Below are 17,283 nucleotides of genomic sequence, written 5' to 3'. Positions count from 1 at the left end.
GTACTCCAACTTCTTCTTACCCTTCAGTGCCATGGCATTTTTTTCAATTTATTCTTGCTACCTCGACACAATCTTATTTAACTCAGTAAACATCTCACACACTGAGCAGGTTAGAAATGATCATAATTAGACTCCACATCTGTAAACTGAATAAAAATGCTGGGTGGTAGTTCTGACACTATTCTCGCTACCATCTGTAATTGTCACTCAGCTTACAACACTTTATGAGCTAAAAGGATAAGATACAACCTATATTCATGCCTTTACCACCAGGGGGCTTTTCTAACTTCAATAAAATCATTCAGAGGTAGCAAGAATGAACTGGAAAATACCTCATGACATTCAAGGGGTTACACAATGATGGGTACGTGATTCTACACCCAAATGCTTTCCACTGAGATCCCAGCCACACGTACTAGCCTTGTTTCACCCGTTCCAACTTTTATCCTCAAATGACATGTATTGGGCCTTTAGACTACCTTGGCTATGTGATTCTGTGCCCCATTACTTTCTATTGAGATCCTGGCCATGTGTTCAACGGTGGTCTCATCCTCAGCACCCTTCCTCTCCTCCCCCTCTATGGAAACCTGAGAGGTATTCTGTGGAGACGTTGCATTGGATGGGGGTATTAGCGGCAAATCTTCCCCAGCAGAAGAGGAGGTGGTGTTTTCAAAGTGCCTGGGAGACTTGCTCAATATTACCTTCATCTCGTACTGCTGACTCGTTTGTTGCGGTTGCGGTGAATTGATCAGTATTGTCGTTACCTCGTTCCCCCCGCCATCCGAATCGCTGTTCAAGATTACACTGTTTCTGTTGCTACTCGTTCCATTCCTGTTCTCCTTCTCCCTATCCTTGTCATGCTTGCTTCCATGTTTATCACGATCCTTCTTCTTCCCTCCTCCTCCTCCTACTCCACTTCCCCCTCCTCCTCCACTTCCTCCCCCTCCTACTACTACTCCTCCTCCTCCTCCAACCTCTTCCTTTTTCTCCCCTCCATTTTTGGTGGACTTTTCCTTGTCCTTCCTCTTCCCAATGTTTGGAATGGTGATGCTGGTCGAGGCAAATTTGGTGATCTTCTCCTTCCCTCCTTCCTTCTCCCTCCCTGAGCCCTGGGGTGTTCGGATAGGTTTATTGGATATCCGTTCCTCCACATCGTCTTCGGAGATGCTTGTCAGTTGTTTCCCGTCCTCCGTCGTCTGGATGGGAATGTCATCTGCGGGTGACAGAAAACAGTCAGTGGGACAGAAAAGGCAAACTAAGGAAATGCTTGAATTGTATATAAATGGACATATTCCTATTGACCATGAAGATTTCTTAACACCTCTTCATAACTGATTTATTAGCAGTCCTCATTAAAGCTAATTCACTTCAAAGTTCCTCTTGAGTCAATACAGTAAGTCCTTGCTTTACATTGCACAAATGCCATAAAAACTACCGTGTTAAAAATAAAATTCATGTATGAAGGTTATGTTCCAGCAAGAAGTATTACCTGCTATTATAAAACAATTTTAAAAGCTACAAATAAGTACTAAAATTTATTTGACACTGTCTTCAGGCAGCTTTCTGAGTAATAAATCCTAAGGTCTGTAAGCAATTTAATTAAGCGCCATACTGGTACTGTATTATCATTGTATCAATCGTGACCTTCCACTGCACAACCTGGCTACTTAATAATGGGTAATGGTTTGCTGTGTGAAAAGTGTTACAGTCTTATAGTGGAAAACATGCTCAATGATTGCAGGTTAAATTAATCTTCTTCATGAGTTGTTCTGAATTCAGAAGTTATTGTTTACATTATAATATTGCCTCACTTTATATCAAAGCATTTCTCACCCAAAGTTTATTAACTTTAAGTAGCATTTTGCCTGTACAAACTCTAGACTAAATAGAGGCTGATTGTACTTTGTATATTACACCTCTATAATCTCAATGTACGTTACCGATGTAAACAATGTAATGTTAAAGATATAAATAACATACATGAGAATATTCAGATATACAAGTTCTACTGTTATGTAAGAGGTGCTATGAAGTCCTCTACAGCAATCAGGATATGACCCTATGAATGATCTGTGTGAAACAAAAGGCAAGAGGTGCTACAGTTGAACAGAGGAAACATAACCATCAGAAGACAAATCATAGAAAAAATACCACACAAGAAAATATAATAAAGGAATGTACAAAAACTAAGATTGAAATGTGCAAGTAAAACGGTATACCTTATGCTTAATAAGGGTTGGGGTATTTTCTAAGGCATAAATATGTCAATACTTCTACTGGTTATTTGCAACAGTAAAGTATTCATTACAGGATGTCCTCATTATAAACTGCTTTTTAATTATCTTATATGCTAACTGAGTCCTGATTCAATTGCTATTAGACTATTAACACTCTCACACTCATTACACATTTCTGCGTATATGTGTGCCCGCCATTTTCTTCTTGGGAGTTTTCATACTGTATGCAATAAACGAGTATGAAGTCTGGCGTTTGATTGACCCCAAATATCATAATATTAAGTGCACTCAAAAGCACTATGTTTTTAGGCCAGGCAGTGATGCACACTATTTTTTTTCATCGTAACTTGGCCCATATTTTCGTTCCTTTGCAGTTATTTCATGTGATTCAATTGCAAAGGAAGACAATACAGTACTACGGTTCTCCTTCCTTTCCACAGTACCTCTCCAAGACTGTTATGGATATCTACTGTTACAACTCAACATTCAAGATGGAGAGAAGGCAGTTTTAAGTCAAACCGAGTAAAAAGTAACAGTTTGTGCAGAGGATGATGGGTGGGACCACATTAAGAAGTTGGAGGGAGTGGAGTGGTGTGTTAAATGTATCATATTTTGAGTGAGGTCAGCAACACCTCCAGGTGCCCTGAAAATCCTCCCACACCTTGACACCTGAGAGGGATAAAGTTCCAATGCACCCCATAATACTGATAGGACAGCTTCTCACAATATACAGTTCGCCTTCTTTTTTGCACAGCTTCGGTATAAGTTGCGTCTGTAACCTTCGGGTTAACAGATTAGCTCAAAATACACTAAAGATGAATTACAAAGATGGAAATAAATCCAGGTTGCATATAAGATCAGATCTTATTCATCTTCTGCCATCATGCAAAGTGAAAATCAATATTTCTTCCTTGGGTATTCATAATAAAGAAAAATAATTACTGTACAGTATACGGCTTAACAACTTACATTTAAAAACCTACATCACCTGTGTGACATTACAGGGGTCAATTTTAAATACAGCAGTGAGATGACCTGTCCGGGAGATACATTAACCTTTGCTGCCACAGAGTGAACCATTTTGAATCACTGGACATTCCTGTTTCAGTTCTGACTTTTGCTTGGTGATATACCTACCTGGGGGAAAAAATGACTTGTGACATCACAGGATCTTTTGTTTTTAAAAAGAACTGAGTGCCAGACCTGCTTTTCAGACAACTTTGGCATAATAATGCTTTTAGAAATGTTGAAATACAAAGTACTGCGCTGCTTCAATGCATGACTTACACTAATACATAGAACTTGCTCCTGAATTAAGACTTTCATACATGGATCTGTTTCCATAACTGACCTTCAAGGAGTATTTAGGAATAATTTAATGATAGTGCTGTTAAATTATCTTAAAATATATTTAATACATGTATATTCTAATGATATTCTGTGGCACTGCAAAGGGTTTTCAGGCAATCACACTGTTATATTAACGATGAGGGGGTTCTTTTAAGGGCAGTAAAAATTATCTTTAGATTTCTCAGTTCATGGGGGTCTTCGTTCCCCAACCCCAGCAAACACGACAGACCAAATATACCAACTGTAAGGAAAGAGTTGTGATATTCTAGGACACATCCTTAACTTATAATGAGGACACCTTGTAAATCAATACCACTGATACACTATATACTCCATTAACCCTTCAATACCAAGACTGTTTATACATTACTCTTGCTACCACCAGAGGACGTTTCTTAGATTGGAAGATCTTTTCCAACTAATGGGGTTAAATAAAGCTTTTATTAACCCCTTCAAAACTATGGCACTCTTCAAACTTGAATAAAAACCCTCTGATAGCAGGAAGAATAATATAAAAACAGTGTTGTATGGCCAAAGAGGTTAAGCATTTGAATAAGCTACTTGAATACAATCTATGACTCCCAACTCTCATCCACAGGCATTGGAATTCTGTAATAAAATGCTGTACTACACTTATGAACAGAACAGTGCTTGGAAATAAGGCTGAAACAACATTCAGTCTACCACAGAAAAGAAATTAAAGTGACTGGAAAAATGTCCCCTTCAGTCCAATGACGTAATCTTATGTTTTATTTTTGCTATCTCCCAACGACTTTACTCAGCAGTGAACATATTAATGGAGACTGTCTTCAATCCATGACATAAGATGAACCAGCAAAATAAGAGGTAGATGCACCATTGTCCCCAGTACCTAAATAATTGCTTAAAATGTCAACAGCTAAGTATCAAGGAATATGGCACACGCACAATCTTCAAATTCATCTAAGTTTGCATTAGAAGAAGGGGTATATCTGCCATTTTTCCCAATACCTACAGAGCTGCTTACATTATTTAGATTATTAACAGCATCTTAAATGCCAGGACCAACCTGCCTAGCCCCGGGCTCCTACGCTCCTCATGGGGGCAACGTAGGATTGGATGATGGATGGATGGATGGATTAACAGCTTTCTAGGTACCAGGGATTATGGTGCATATGCCTCCTCTATTGCTGGCTCCTTGTATGCTCTCTCTCAAGCATAACAAAGATTTTATTATGCTTAAGGAGGTCAATTTGTAAAGGGGCTAACGAGATCATCTTTAAGCCAATCAAAACAAATGTGTCTCCAAAGCTTTAGGAAATCATCTGGAGGCAGCAAGAATAAAATAAGAAATCCATCCTTGGACTGAAAAGGCTTAAAGAACATGAGACTAAAAAAAAATCAAACCCAATATATAAAACTGCTGCCATAAGTGCTAAATACAGTGGAAGTGAAGGATGATTTATTACCAGTACACTGTTACATACTCCTTATACCTGATATACTCTGGCAGATATACCTTGTCAAATGGATGTAATGCCTTCAAAGTACTTTACATTATGACAAAAAAAAATCTACAATGCATTACAAAAATACTGGACTGTACTACATGCTAGGTAATTACTCTAAATCTAGATCACTGAGGTTAGAAATTACTGCAAAGAGCTAAGTAAAGCACGTCAAAATTAGTACTCTTGATAGCCAATGCAAAAGATATAGAAAAACAGAGCAGAACAAGCCATGCCAAAACGTACCAAAAAATTACAAAAGCCCTAAGAACAAAGGAATATAACTACGGATCAACTAAACAATATAACGATGGATTCTTCTATTAACCCACTGAGTCTGGGTGACGTCCTTTTTAGTTTATCACTGCAGACAACTCTATTAAGCTTGGGAAAGGCCACTTATCCCCTCCGGTCCAGTAACTCTTTCCCAGGCCAAATAAAACCGTCAGGAGATGGCATGAATTAAATGAAAAGGATGTAGCCAGGCTCAGTGAGTTAAAAGAGACACAACTTACTGGTACCAATGGTCAAACCTCGGCTGCTTCTTCCGCTGCCTGCCTCCCTGCCTCCACTTTGCCACACCCCCTCTCGTTTCATCTTTTTCAATTTTATGTCTGCTTTTCCCTCCCTGCTTTTCAATCCGCCTCCTCACCACCACCATCATTTTGGGGTCTACATCTTCTCTCCACATAGTATCGGGGAGATGGGTTCACCTGATGGCACTCTCCACCTTGCTCTACTTTGTGCCAGTTCTCATGCAATACCCCTAAATACAAGATTAGCACTCAATTTACCCCACATCTTCCTTGGTCTAACTCTCCATCGATGACCCAGTACAAAAAGCATCTCTTTTACATTACGCTCACATTTAGAGACAACTGACCGCGTGTAAGACTTTTCATCCACTGGCAGCTCTCCATGTGTTGTAATCTCGAGAACTCCCTGCTCAATCCCCTTGCCCAGAGGTCTCCATGCAGGACCTCACCAGATGTCTTCCTTAACCTTCCTCTGGCCACTGTTCTCTCCATATTCACTCCCATGACCCTCTTCATCCTGTTATCCTCCTCCCTCGTCTCAACATATCCTAACCACCTGAACCTTCCCATGTGCATCACCTCGCTGTTATTTCTTATCACAATAACTGGATCCTTTACTTCTGTGTCCAACTCTGCGTACAGAGTTGATGGTCCATTTGCTAAGGCCCAACAGTCCTCCTACATACCACATAACTTCACATGTCACTACTTCGGGATTAATGGCCACTGTCCATGTTGAATAAATGCAATGGCTGTCTCAATCAGCACTGGTGTGATGGTATTAGCAGATTTTTTTCCTGATATCAATGGCTCTTGTGGAAGATCAGTAAAGTCTCCTTCAATGAAATTCAAATCAAGTCTGTTCCTTCCCGCAGTCTGGGATCAAACTTGCATCCTTTTATACAGCAGATCACTTAGCCACTTGATCTCCACCATTCTAGCACTGTCTAACAAAACCACTAGAACAGTGCTCAAACTGACTTTTTTTCTTCTTCCTCCTCTTCTTTGGGGGATACAGGGGATTATTTCTCACACAACGGCATTCAGAGTTGTGACCAATCTCTTGCCTTATCTGGACTGTACAGCCAGACACCAGGCCCTTATACTCCCCATGGGACAACAGAAGATCAAACGATGGAAGAATGGATAGATAACTGTCAACCTTCATTGTCCAGGGTAATATTGGTATTACAGGAGATTCACTGAGCTCTTTTCTCTTAGTGTGTTAGTTCATATCACTGTAGTTCATCCACCTTATCTTAGCAAAGACTTTCTTCCTGCACAGCTCATTCTCCACAAAGTGGCGGACTAAGATAATACTGTACTATGGTTCCATATCTTTTCCATGGCACTTCTCCTTGGAGGGAGAGTGCTAGTCAGCATTAGCCCTTCCCCACGTTGGCAAACTATGAATGAGGAAGGGGTTTCTGTTGGCAGAGTGATGCATGTCAAAGTGTATGTGATGGATTGGCTATATGTGCCATCGGAAGAACCAACAGAGTGCTAACATATGCAAGAATACAAAAAGGCATACTACCGGTTTCCACTTTAAATGTGTGCCACAGCATGGATTTGAATCCGACTTAGGGCACATGCATCACGAGATGAGTGTGTTAGCACAAAGCCAACCTAGCTCCAAGCAAAGCACAGTCTTCCATTATACACTGCACGAGAGCAGCAACAAGTGGCATCATGCTAAACGCTCCAGTATTTACAGTAGTGTACAATGAAGCAGAAGTTAAACCCCTTTTACTCTCAAGACCTATTTTACATTTTGTTACTGCTACCTTCTGACAATTTCATTCAACTGAGGAAAGACTTTACATTAGGGAGGTTAATCACAGCTTTCTCTGGCCCTTCATTACAAAGGGTCTACCCTAAGATGAATAAAATCCCCTAGAGGTAGCAAGAATAAATAAAACTGTCATCAGACTCATGGTGCTATGGCTGAATTATTGCTGAACGTGCAATTGCACAGTCAACAATGCAGCGGGTGATGACAAATTTATTCAACTTATGAAATGTTCGGGTTTATTCGAGGCTGTATATAACTCCTCCTGTCTGAAAAGTATGTCCTAAGCTAAATAGTACTGTCCTGTGGTGACAAGAATAAAGCTTCAATTTCTGACTGTCATATGTCGTTGGTGCCTGGTTCCACCATCCACTCACTTGATGTGCTGCCTTCAGCTGACACTACACTAAGTGAAAACTATGCTCCTGATGGAACTATAAACAGCTGTGTGATGGGTAGATGGATAGCTGTGATAACCTTGATGAAGGCAAAACATATCTGCTCTTGCACCTCACTGCTGGCTGCACTATATAATGCGGCATGCAGGCGAACCCTATCTACTGGTCGCAGCTGTTCCATAAACATAACAAACCAGGGGAAGGCACACACCTTCACATAGTGACACTGATACACCTTGGTGGCAGAGCTATCCAGAGAAGAATGGTGGACTGCAAAAATGCAAATACAACCTGCAGTCCACTGGGTTCATGCTTAGATGTGACTCTGGGGCCACAAGAGCAAAAACAGTGTGGTACTCTTTGTTTTAGGTATGTTCCTGCTTCTTCCCTTAAATTCCATGTTGTCTTATGCCAGTAATGACCCCACTAGCTGATGCAGAAGGTAATTTTCATTAACTATTGCCCTAGTCACAATGATGGCTTGGTACAGCCTTGATTCCCAAGAGGTGATTGTAGGACTTTTGATCATGCAATGCCACCATGGGAAGTAAGCTGGACATTTACCCTTAAATGTACTGGACTACAGTAGCACGGTCTTAAGCCCTTTACACCTTCAAGGATTAAAATGAGCATAGCTGTTGTTTTTTTTTTACAAGTCAAGACTTCTCCTAAGTATAATAAAATTGTCTGCCAGCCAAAATAAATGCAAAGTATGTACTTTGTATTCAGTGGGTTAAATTAATATATTTACACATCCCAGCATCCATCCTTGCCCATGCAAGTTACCAAGGGATATTTAGCTGGTCATCTATTTTTAAGAATACTGGACTATTGTAACCAAGCCATGGGTTCCGACACTTTGATGGAGGTAAAATGGGCTTGGTTGTTACCAGTTAACATGTCCCAGTATTTTTTCTATGCTAAGCATTCATCAGCCATTATGCTATGAGAGCAGAAAAGGTGGCCAGAGATTTCAGCCAAGTGGCAGCTTAAGGTCTACATTCCTGATGGTTAACGAGGCTCCCCAGCACCTCTTCCTTGCCAGTTTATTTCTGTAAGCGGCTCATTATTACTCTCATGTATGTTACTTGTGCTATGCAGGCCGATATGGAAATGACAAAGACAGTATAATACAGAATCATGAGGTGTACCAGGCAAAATAGGCAGAGGATCTTCATCATCTGTACTATGTTGATGACGCTGGATTCTTCTTGTGATGGTGAGCTTCTAACACTCACTAAAATTTCCTTGTAGTGGGTTGGGCAAAAATATGATGTTCTTTAATCTCACTCAAACTTGTAAATCATGAGAGTTTTAACACTTTTTTGTAGTCTGGGTTTCCTGTAATCCATCTGTCTGGTGACATTTTACATTTTATTCTTGCTATCTTCAGACGATTTTATTCAGCTTGGGAGAGACTTCTAGAACAGAATGGGTTGTAAATAAGCTTAATACTGTAAACTTGACAATACATGAGACCCTTCCAGAGGTGAATAAAACTGCCTATCATCAACCGAAATAAAATGGGAAGTAGGTCATCAGCAGGCAATAACTTCACACGTCCCAGTATCCATCCTGGTCCAGACGTCCATCAGCCACAATGCTGCGAGGGCGAACAGGGTGGCCAGTGACGTCAGCTGAGTGGCGGTTGAGCACTTTACTGGGTGTGGATGGGGCTGACTGTTGTTGTGGTGGGAGGCGCTGTCCGGCATCATACGAATTCCTGGCGTGCACTGGGTACCTGAAGTAGTTGGTCCTGGTTGGTGATGAGGCCCCGGAACTGCCACGGGACCCTCCAAGAGAGCTATCATCATCAACGCCTGGGACGGGGCTGGCACGGGCTCGAGTCTGGTTGCTGTTTGGCCCGGGGCTGGACCGAGTACTGAAGGGGTTGTGGGATTTGAAGAAGAAAATTATTTTCTTATCCGGGTTTGATGGGGAAGTCTCACGGTTTGGTGGGTCTTGGGGTGGTGGCGAGTCAGTGCCAAGGGCTGACTGGCTGCCTGAAGACGATCGCTTATGTTTACGGCTCAGGTGTAAGTCCAAGAAATGGTGAGGACGTGGTGACTGAGTGCCAGGCTCTGTCCTGGCACTGTTGGGCCGAGAGGATGAGCTAGACTCATTCCTGGCACTATTGGGGCGGGAGGGAGGGCCAGGAGATTCACTGCCACCAGTACTGGGGCTGCCCGACGATGTACGCTTGTGTCGCCGGGCCAGGTGAAGGTCCAGTCTGATACCCTTGGGGGACTGTGACCCTTCTTTGCCAGGTGTACGTGACACAGGGCCAGGAGAGTCCGGAGCCCCCGGTGCTCCTCCTGAAGATGATCGTTTGTGGCGACGGGTGAGGTGGTGGAGGTCTATTCGGTGCGATTTAGGGGAGGGACACCCAGCCTCCTCATCCTGCTTCATCGTTTTAGCTTCAGGGATCATTCGCAGTGCAGTGACCCCCATCTGGGGTGTGAGGCGGGATGTGCCAGGGAGTGGGGGTGTGGCAGGGCCTTGAGGCAGGGTGATAGGTGGCAAGGCAGGGTCCAGGTAGCGCTCCAGGGCAAAGGGGTCGTCCTCCTCCCCAGTACACTCTAACAGATCATCTACCATGCCGCATGCAACAGACGTGCAACACCCAATTAGCAACTACAGTAAAAACCTACACCGATCACCGGGTATTTGCATTACTGAATCACCCGTAACATACCCCGTACTGTATCTACTTCCCTAACCCACAGAACCCAGGGATGTCTTTTTCATTTTATTCTGGCATCTTTGGACAATTTTATTCAACATGGGATAGGCCTTTCAAACCAGAGGATTAGATAAAGCACAAAGAAACCCCTTTAATACAAGATGCCTTTTCTAAGTTGAATAAAACAGCAAGAATAAAGAAAAAAGTACATCATCTGAATTCAAGAGATTAAAGGAACATTACATTTGCTTCTGGTACATATTATAACAGCTTATCATCATCATTATCATCATCATCATCATCATCGTAATCAACCCAATTTCCCCCCCTAAACACAGATGGGGAAAGAGAAGATCCAAAGATAAATAAAGAACCTGAAAGAGGGAGAACTTAACAAGAGTATGTCAAATTAAATGGGCCACATACTGATTCACTCACCATATAAGCACCTGGAATCCTGGCTCCACTTCAAAGGCACAACTCTTCACATTTACACACTTCACACTACCTACCAGTTACAGAATCCAAAAACTATCAAGTCACTGGGAAAAAACACAGATGCCAAACCCGTCACAAACTCCTCTGTACAAAATTCTTCCTACCTGCCCAATCCCATCTGTTCCACAGCCTCATCAACCTCCAAACTTTGCTTACGGTGATCCCTTGGTTATCACGCACATTATCACTGACGTTATTGTGCATTTTTCAGCTAAAAACCATTGTTACTGTGCACCTGAGCTTGTTTCTATGACAATGATGGTGTGGTATCTGTGGTTTTTGATGCCTATGAGGGATTCAAAGATGAGGCCCTACCCAAGGAGTTAATCCCAGGGGGTGGAGACCAATATCTCTGCACCCCCTAACCTCTAAGCCCTTGTCGTCAACCCCAACTCAGGTCTCTCTATCGGGTTTCTCCCTTCTTGTGTCCTTTTCATCACTTTCTATTAACATAACCATGCCTATATAGTACGTGTTTCTGATACTTACCGCAACAGTACGTATGTATTTAGTAGCTCTACACTGCTATAAAAGGGAAAATTTGGGTTTACATGTAGGGGCCCCAGTACCAATTACGATAAAGCCCACACGTTCTGAGCTTTCATTTTCGTGCAACTTCGTTATCGTGCACCCGGCTAGGTATGAATTATGTGCAACAACCAAAGGATCACTGTACTTATACATTTATTTACCTTATCTCTCCACCTTCTAGGCCTACCATGCCTCTTCCCACCTTCAAACTCATTTGGATACACCTTTCTCACCACTTTATCTTCAACCCTTTTCTATACATGTCCATACTATCTAAGCACAGTTTCTTCAGCTCTCCTATCCGCAGAATTCCTTACACCAAATCTTTCACAAAACAGATTATTCCTTATCCTATCCACTCTGCACACTCCACACACATTCCTCTACAACACCATCTCCATTACTCTTACTCCTGGCTTTTCATTTTACTATCACACCAGATTCTCATAACCATAAGTTAATGTTGGCAAGTCAACTCCTTCAAGAAAGCCTCTAGACATCACCACACTTATATTGAATCTCTATTTCATATCAAAACCCTCATAGCACTGGCCACTTTCCTTCCCTGTGCTAATTCATCTTCTACTTCCTCTACACATTCCTCTCCCCTCCCTATCACTCCACACAAGTACTTTAAATTCCCTCAACCAATTTCTCTCTCCATCTGCCAACATATCACACTGGGAGTCACCTTCTCTCTCAATAACAATCACTCTAATTTTATCCCCATTATTTTCAAATCAACATTAAATCCACAAAACTCTGCACCAATCTGTAAAGCTTTTGTTCACCATTAACAAGTAACACAGCATGACCTGAATAAATAAACTCATCTATTATAAACCCCTTAACTTTAAGTCTCCCCTCTGGTGTGGAGAAAAGTAACAGGCAGAAATATGGAGGTACAAATGCTCTAATCTGTTAAAAGAGTTCTTCCTAAAGGCATGTTGCAGACAAGGGGTTAAGCTGCAAACAAAGTACCTATCAGCTCATTAATTCTTCTTTGCCACCTATTCAGTGCATATAACTTATCTTCAAGCAAGCAGTATGTACAAATATTTCTGAAGCTGAGTTATTGTACAACCAAGAACAATTCTGCCACCTGAGAAACACCAGTGTTCTATAATGTCTAAGTGAAGTAATATAAAAACAAAATGGCTAAGGAGACAAAATGTAAAAGCATCATGACAATTCTGCCTCTTAAAATCAGGGAACCTATATGCATGACTTAATAAAACATGCAACACTATATACTACTTTGTCTAAGATCAACTCCAGGTGACTAATTCCAATTCAGATTATCAATCATTCAATGCCAATACAAAACCCTGTGCCGCAAATTCCTGCTCATGAACCTAGTAAGCATCTTCCAAGATTATGAAAATCTCTGGGCCCATGAATTTAATTATACTGGTATAATACTTTGTACGTTATCACTGCTACCAACAGAGTTTTCTCGGCTAATGAGACGTGTTCTCATCATCATCATCATCATCATCAACATAATTTCTGATATCTTGCTCACTCCAGGGAAAACTATGATTAGAAATGGCCATGAGAGAATTGACTCTGAGATATATTGTATTTCCATACTTCTTCACTCACTCAATGACTCATCCTCTCCTTCCTTTGCTTTCTAATATACAGGTCCACGCTTGTTTTTCAAACCACACAAGGAATTCCTTCCGTTCTCTCACCAAGCCTAAAGGGTTTACTATTTAGAGTATGGGAGGGATATCTTCATGTGATGTAACTAATGAAACCAGGCAGCTCCACTTCCCAATTAGCCCCTCAACTCCCTATCTATCCCTCAAAAGGAGGATGGTGGACTGAAGGAGAAGGACAACATCAGTCTGCAGTCAAGTGGGTTCACCTTCATATAAGCCTGAGGCCACAACAACAATGATAACAACTACCAGACATTTCCCCTAAGCCAGCAACACACACACACACACACACACACACACACACACACACACACACACACACACACACACACACTTTTCTTTACAACTCCAGTGCAACAGTTAACCACTACCCCCAGTCCTTTATGCATGCAACTGGTCAACTCCTGGTCAACTCCAGAATTTCCTTCTACACTCTATATTTCCCACTGCATATAACCTCCACTCTTTTAAATACAATGTGCCCAGACAATCCAAAATGACTTGTTTTCTTTTGTTAACATTCTCTAGAAAGGACTACTGCAGGCTTGCAGCCATTAGCTCTTTCTTTTTGCATTAAAAAAGCTGAAAAAAATTGTCTGGAGGCAGGAAAAAGCAGCTACAAAAAGTTGTCCTCATCCTGATATGGATCAGTTAACACTTGTCATGTTGTGGAGTGTCCACCTCACAAGAGTGGATAAACAAGATGAAGCATGCAGTAGACATGTTCATTCTTGTCTTGCATACCTGGCAGGGAGTGGGGAGCACTGTCGGGGAAACTGGGAGGGGTACACACGCACACAGGTAGTGGGGAAATGGGATACAGGAGCTATAAGAGAGGGAGGGAAAGTTAAGTGAGACACCGTTTGTTTGTTCATTCTGAAAGGCGCTGGACTGCAAAACCTTGCTGTAAGTTATTTTGGTGCTCCAAAGGAACATTTTCATGTGGTGGCACTATTAACACCAATCTGCCCTTCCTATCTCCGAAAAGGAGGATGGTGAACTGCAGAAGAAGGGCAATTTCAGCCTTCAGTCCATCAGGTTTGTGTCCATACAAGTTTGAGGTCACAACAATTAATCCCCTAAAATACCCAGTGAAATGGGCTACACCATTTCACTTATCATTCAAGCCCCTAGATTCCTGACTACACAAGCTTAAGTATCTGCAGATATGATGCCTGGTGGTCTAGTGGGTTCGGATGCATCAACCAGACAGAGCCTATAAGAGTTTCCATCTGAGGGGTGGTTCGCGTTCCCTGCTTACGTAATGTTGCTACAGGGGTGATTGAAATTAGTCCTTTTGCCTTAAATGTCAAGACTGAGTGACCTGGCCCCAGTCCCCTCTGCTCCTGTTTATATGGGACAAAATGGGACTGGATGAGGGACAGATGATTTCTAATGTATTTTTCTTAACAGACGCACTTCACACTGACCTGCCAGACAGAATCCTTCCATCTACTATCAAGATAAAAAAGGAATGTCAAACCCTTGCCACGTGCTACCCCATACATATTTCATCCAACCACCTCAATCCCATCTATTCTGCAGCCTCATCAGTTCTACACCTTACATACTCATTTATCACATCCATCCACCATCCTGGGCAACTATGTCTCTCTCATCTCGAAACTAACACACATACACCCTTTTCATGAACTTGAATGGGATGCCTCATGTGGTGGCACTGCTATAACCAAGTAATTATACAAATGTCCCTCAATTACCTCCCTATCCCCCGAAAAGAGGAGAGTGAACTGCAGCAGAAGGGCAGGATCAGTCTACAGTCTGCCAAATTCACATTCACATAAGCCTGAGACAACAAAAACAACCAACTACACCCCCATCTACTTGCTTAGCCTCATCAACTTCCAAGCCTCACTTTCTCATAGCCAACTGTCACTTAACACTTACTGCCAGGGCTAACAAACATAATTTCTTTGCTTAAACCCTTCCATGATATTTTAAAAATTTAGTTCTTGCTCTTTCCAGACAATTTTATTCAGCTTAGGATAGCCAGTAACTCAGAGGTGCTGCTAGATGTGAAGCTGCTGACCTAATAACACCAGAGTCTCAATCCTGATGCAAGCAGGTGGTGCCAATCTCAACTAAGGTAACCATTCACTGTTGTGGGTTGGCAGGTAAGATGAGTACCTGGGTTAACACTTGGGTGGGCGAACTGTTGCAGCCTAGATGATGCAGTGGCCTTGTATCTCAGGACACTGGGTGAATAACCCACCATAACCTCAAACGTCCAAGTTATTGTGATGAACACCAGGGTGTACTGCCTCCAAACATCTACCCCACCTTTACTTATATGATGGACTGCAGGTGCTGGAGGAGTTAGACAGAGACTTCATCAACGTCTCCACAAACAGAGGCTCTCCTGAACTCAATAAAATTGCCTAGCAGCAGCAAGAACTTGATCAAAAGTGTTCAATGAGCACAGCAATGCTATGATGGAATTCTGAGCCATGACCTAAATATTTAATTGATATGCAACATAATCAAACTAATTTCTTCCATCCCCATACATAATACTGCATACTTCTCCCATCCCCATACATAATACTACATATGTGCTAAGTATGATCCAAACTGGGTCAAGCAATCATGGGTTAATGTCATGTCCTGAACTCTGACCATTACCCTTCACTGATATGCACCAAAACTGCAACTTACAAATACAAGAACCCTTCAGCACACACACAATGTACAAACCAAATTTGATCCAAATCAGATCAGCCATTCATGAGACATTGTGTGAACATAAACACGCAAATGGACACTAATACAATAGGTATTTCTTTAATGTCATTAAAGAAATATAAAACACCACCATACTGAGGGGCTAAACAGGCTCCTACTTCTGTGAGTAACTCTAATTTTTCGTTTACTTAAGCTTACACTGAATCATGATTTTTATAATCTACTTTCAACTTCTTAACCATGAACATAATTCTCTCCTCAGAGTTAACATCATAAATTTATCAATATTGTGGTCTGTTTACCTTGCTTCAGAAAAGTTAACACAATCTCATTAAAAAAAACTCTGCTTTTAACACTATATATATATTTTGCTGTTTTTATACTCAAATTTTACCTCCAATGGTTTAAACAACTTCTTTTAATGCCACATTCACACTAATATTACTTTCCTGACCCTGCTTTCCAACATTATACTGTTTTAGACATCACTGAGTTGCATGTTACATTTCTAATTACAGCAATTATGCACAGTTAACCCTCCTTGTGCACTGCCCTTGCTCACATTCTTTTTCCTATGATGTCCACAGTAAATTAAAGAGCTACTGCCTTTTAAAGTTTTGCTGCTATGCATTAAACTGATCTGCTGGAGAAGAATATCCTCATGTGGTGGCACTGATATAACCGCACATCTTCGGTTATACAAATGTCTCGTAACTCCCTCTCCATCCAATGAAAGGAGGATGGTGGACTGCAGCAGGATGACCTCAGCCTGCACTCCACCAGGTTCACATTCACACAAACCTGAGGCCACAGCAACAACAATAACCCTAAATCTACAGTAACAGTTGCATGGAAGAACTTGAAATATATCATAAGCATTTCTGACTTGTAGCGAGGACTGGCTGCATGTAGCGTATAAACAATCCACGAAAGCCCTTATCTTAAATCAGTCCTCTCTTTTTACAGTATCAATTAACACTGGTCTCCTGACAATTGCTTGAGTTTGGACTTCGAGTTAAAAAAACCCTTTCTGTAAAATGACACCTATTATTCATTTCACTCTTGCCGTTTCCAAATGACTTTATACAGCTTAAGCAAGACAAGTAGTAATGAAGGGGTTAATGAGAAAATCTATCCCCGTTCAGCTCAAAACTTCCCCCTTAAGCTGTATAAAAACTGGAAAAAGCATAACACAAAAAAGTTATTCTTGGAGTAAAGGAATTAACTCTACACAATAATAAATATGAAAAACTGTGGAAAACTCTTGCAGGTACTGTTGCTGAAACTTAAATAGAAAAGTTAGAAATCATAAACATTCCCCCTTCACTGAAATGATGTATTATTTATTTTATTCCTGCTACAGTATTATTAGATATTTTATTCAGCTTTGTGGAGTCCGAG

General features: G+C 41.4%; 1 protein-coding gene across 1 annotated transcript in view; it reads right to left on the bottom strand.

The window, feature by feature from the left end:
* Positions 1-470: 470 nt before the first annotated feature.
* The window catches only part of Hyccin (PI4KA lipid kinase complex subunit hyccin), a 55,735-nt gene continuing 38,922 nt past the window's right edge, over positions 471-17,283 (bottom strand). Inside the window, exons 10-11 of the mRNA XM_080272005.1 lie at positions 975-1,213; positions 471-890 (exon numbers count right to left, since the gene is read on the bottom strand). Of these exons, the coding sequence (XP_080128131.1) occupies positions 471-890; positions 975-1,213 (659 nt within the window). The remainder of the gene's footprint in view (positions 891-974; positions 1,214-17,283) is intronic.

This window comes from Coenobita brevimanus, chromosome 48 (assembly GCF_032717465.1).
Source record: "Coenobita brevimanus isolate Jiangsu-jjx chromosome 48, ASM3271746v2, whole genome shotgun sequence".
Lineage (NCBI taxonomy): Eukaryota > Metazoa > Arthropoda > Malacostraca > Decapoda > Coenobitidae > Coenobita > Coenobita brevimanus.
The sequence above is the reverse complement of the archived record's forward strand: the minus strand, read 5'-3'. Positions and strand labels throughout refer to the sequence as shown.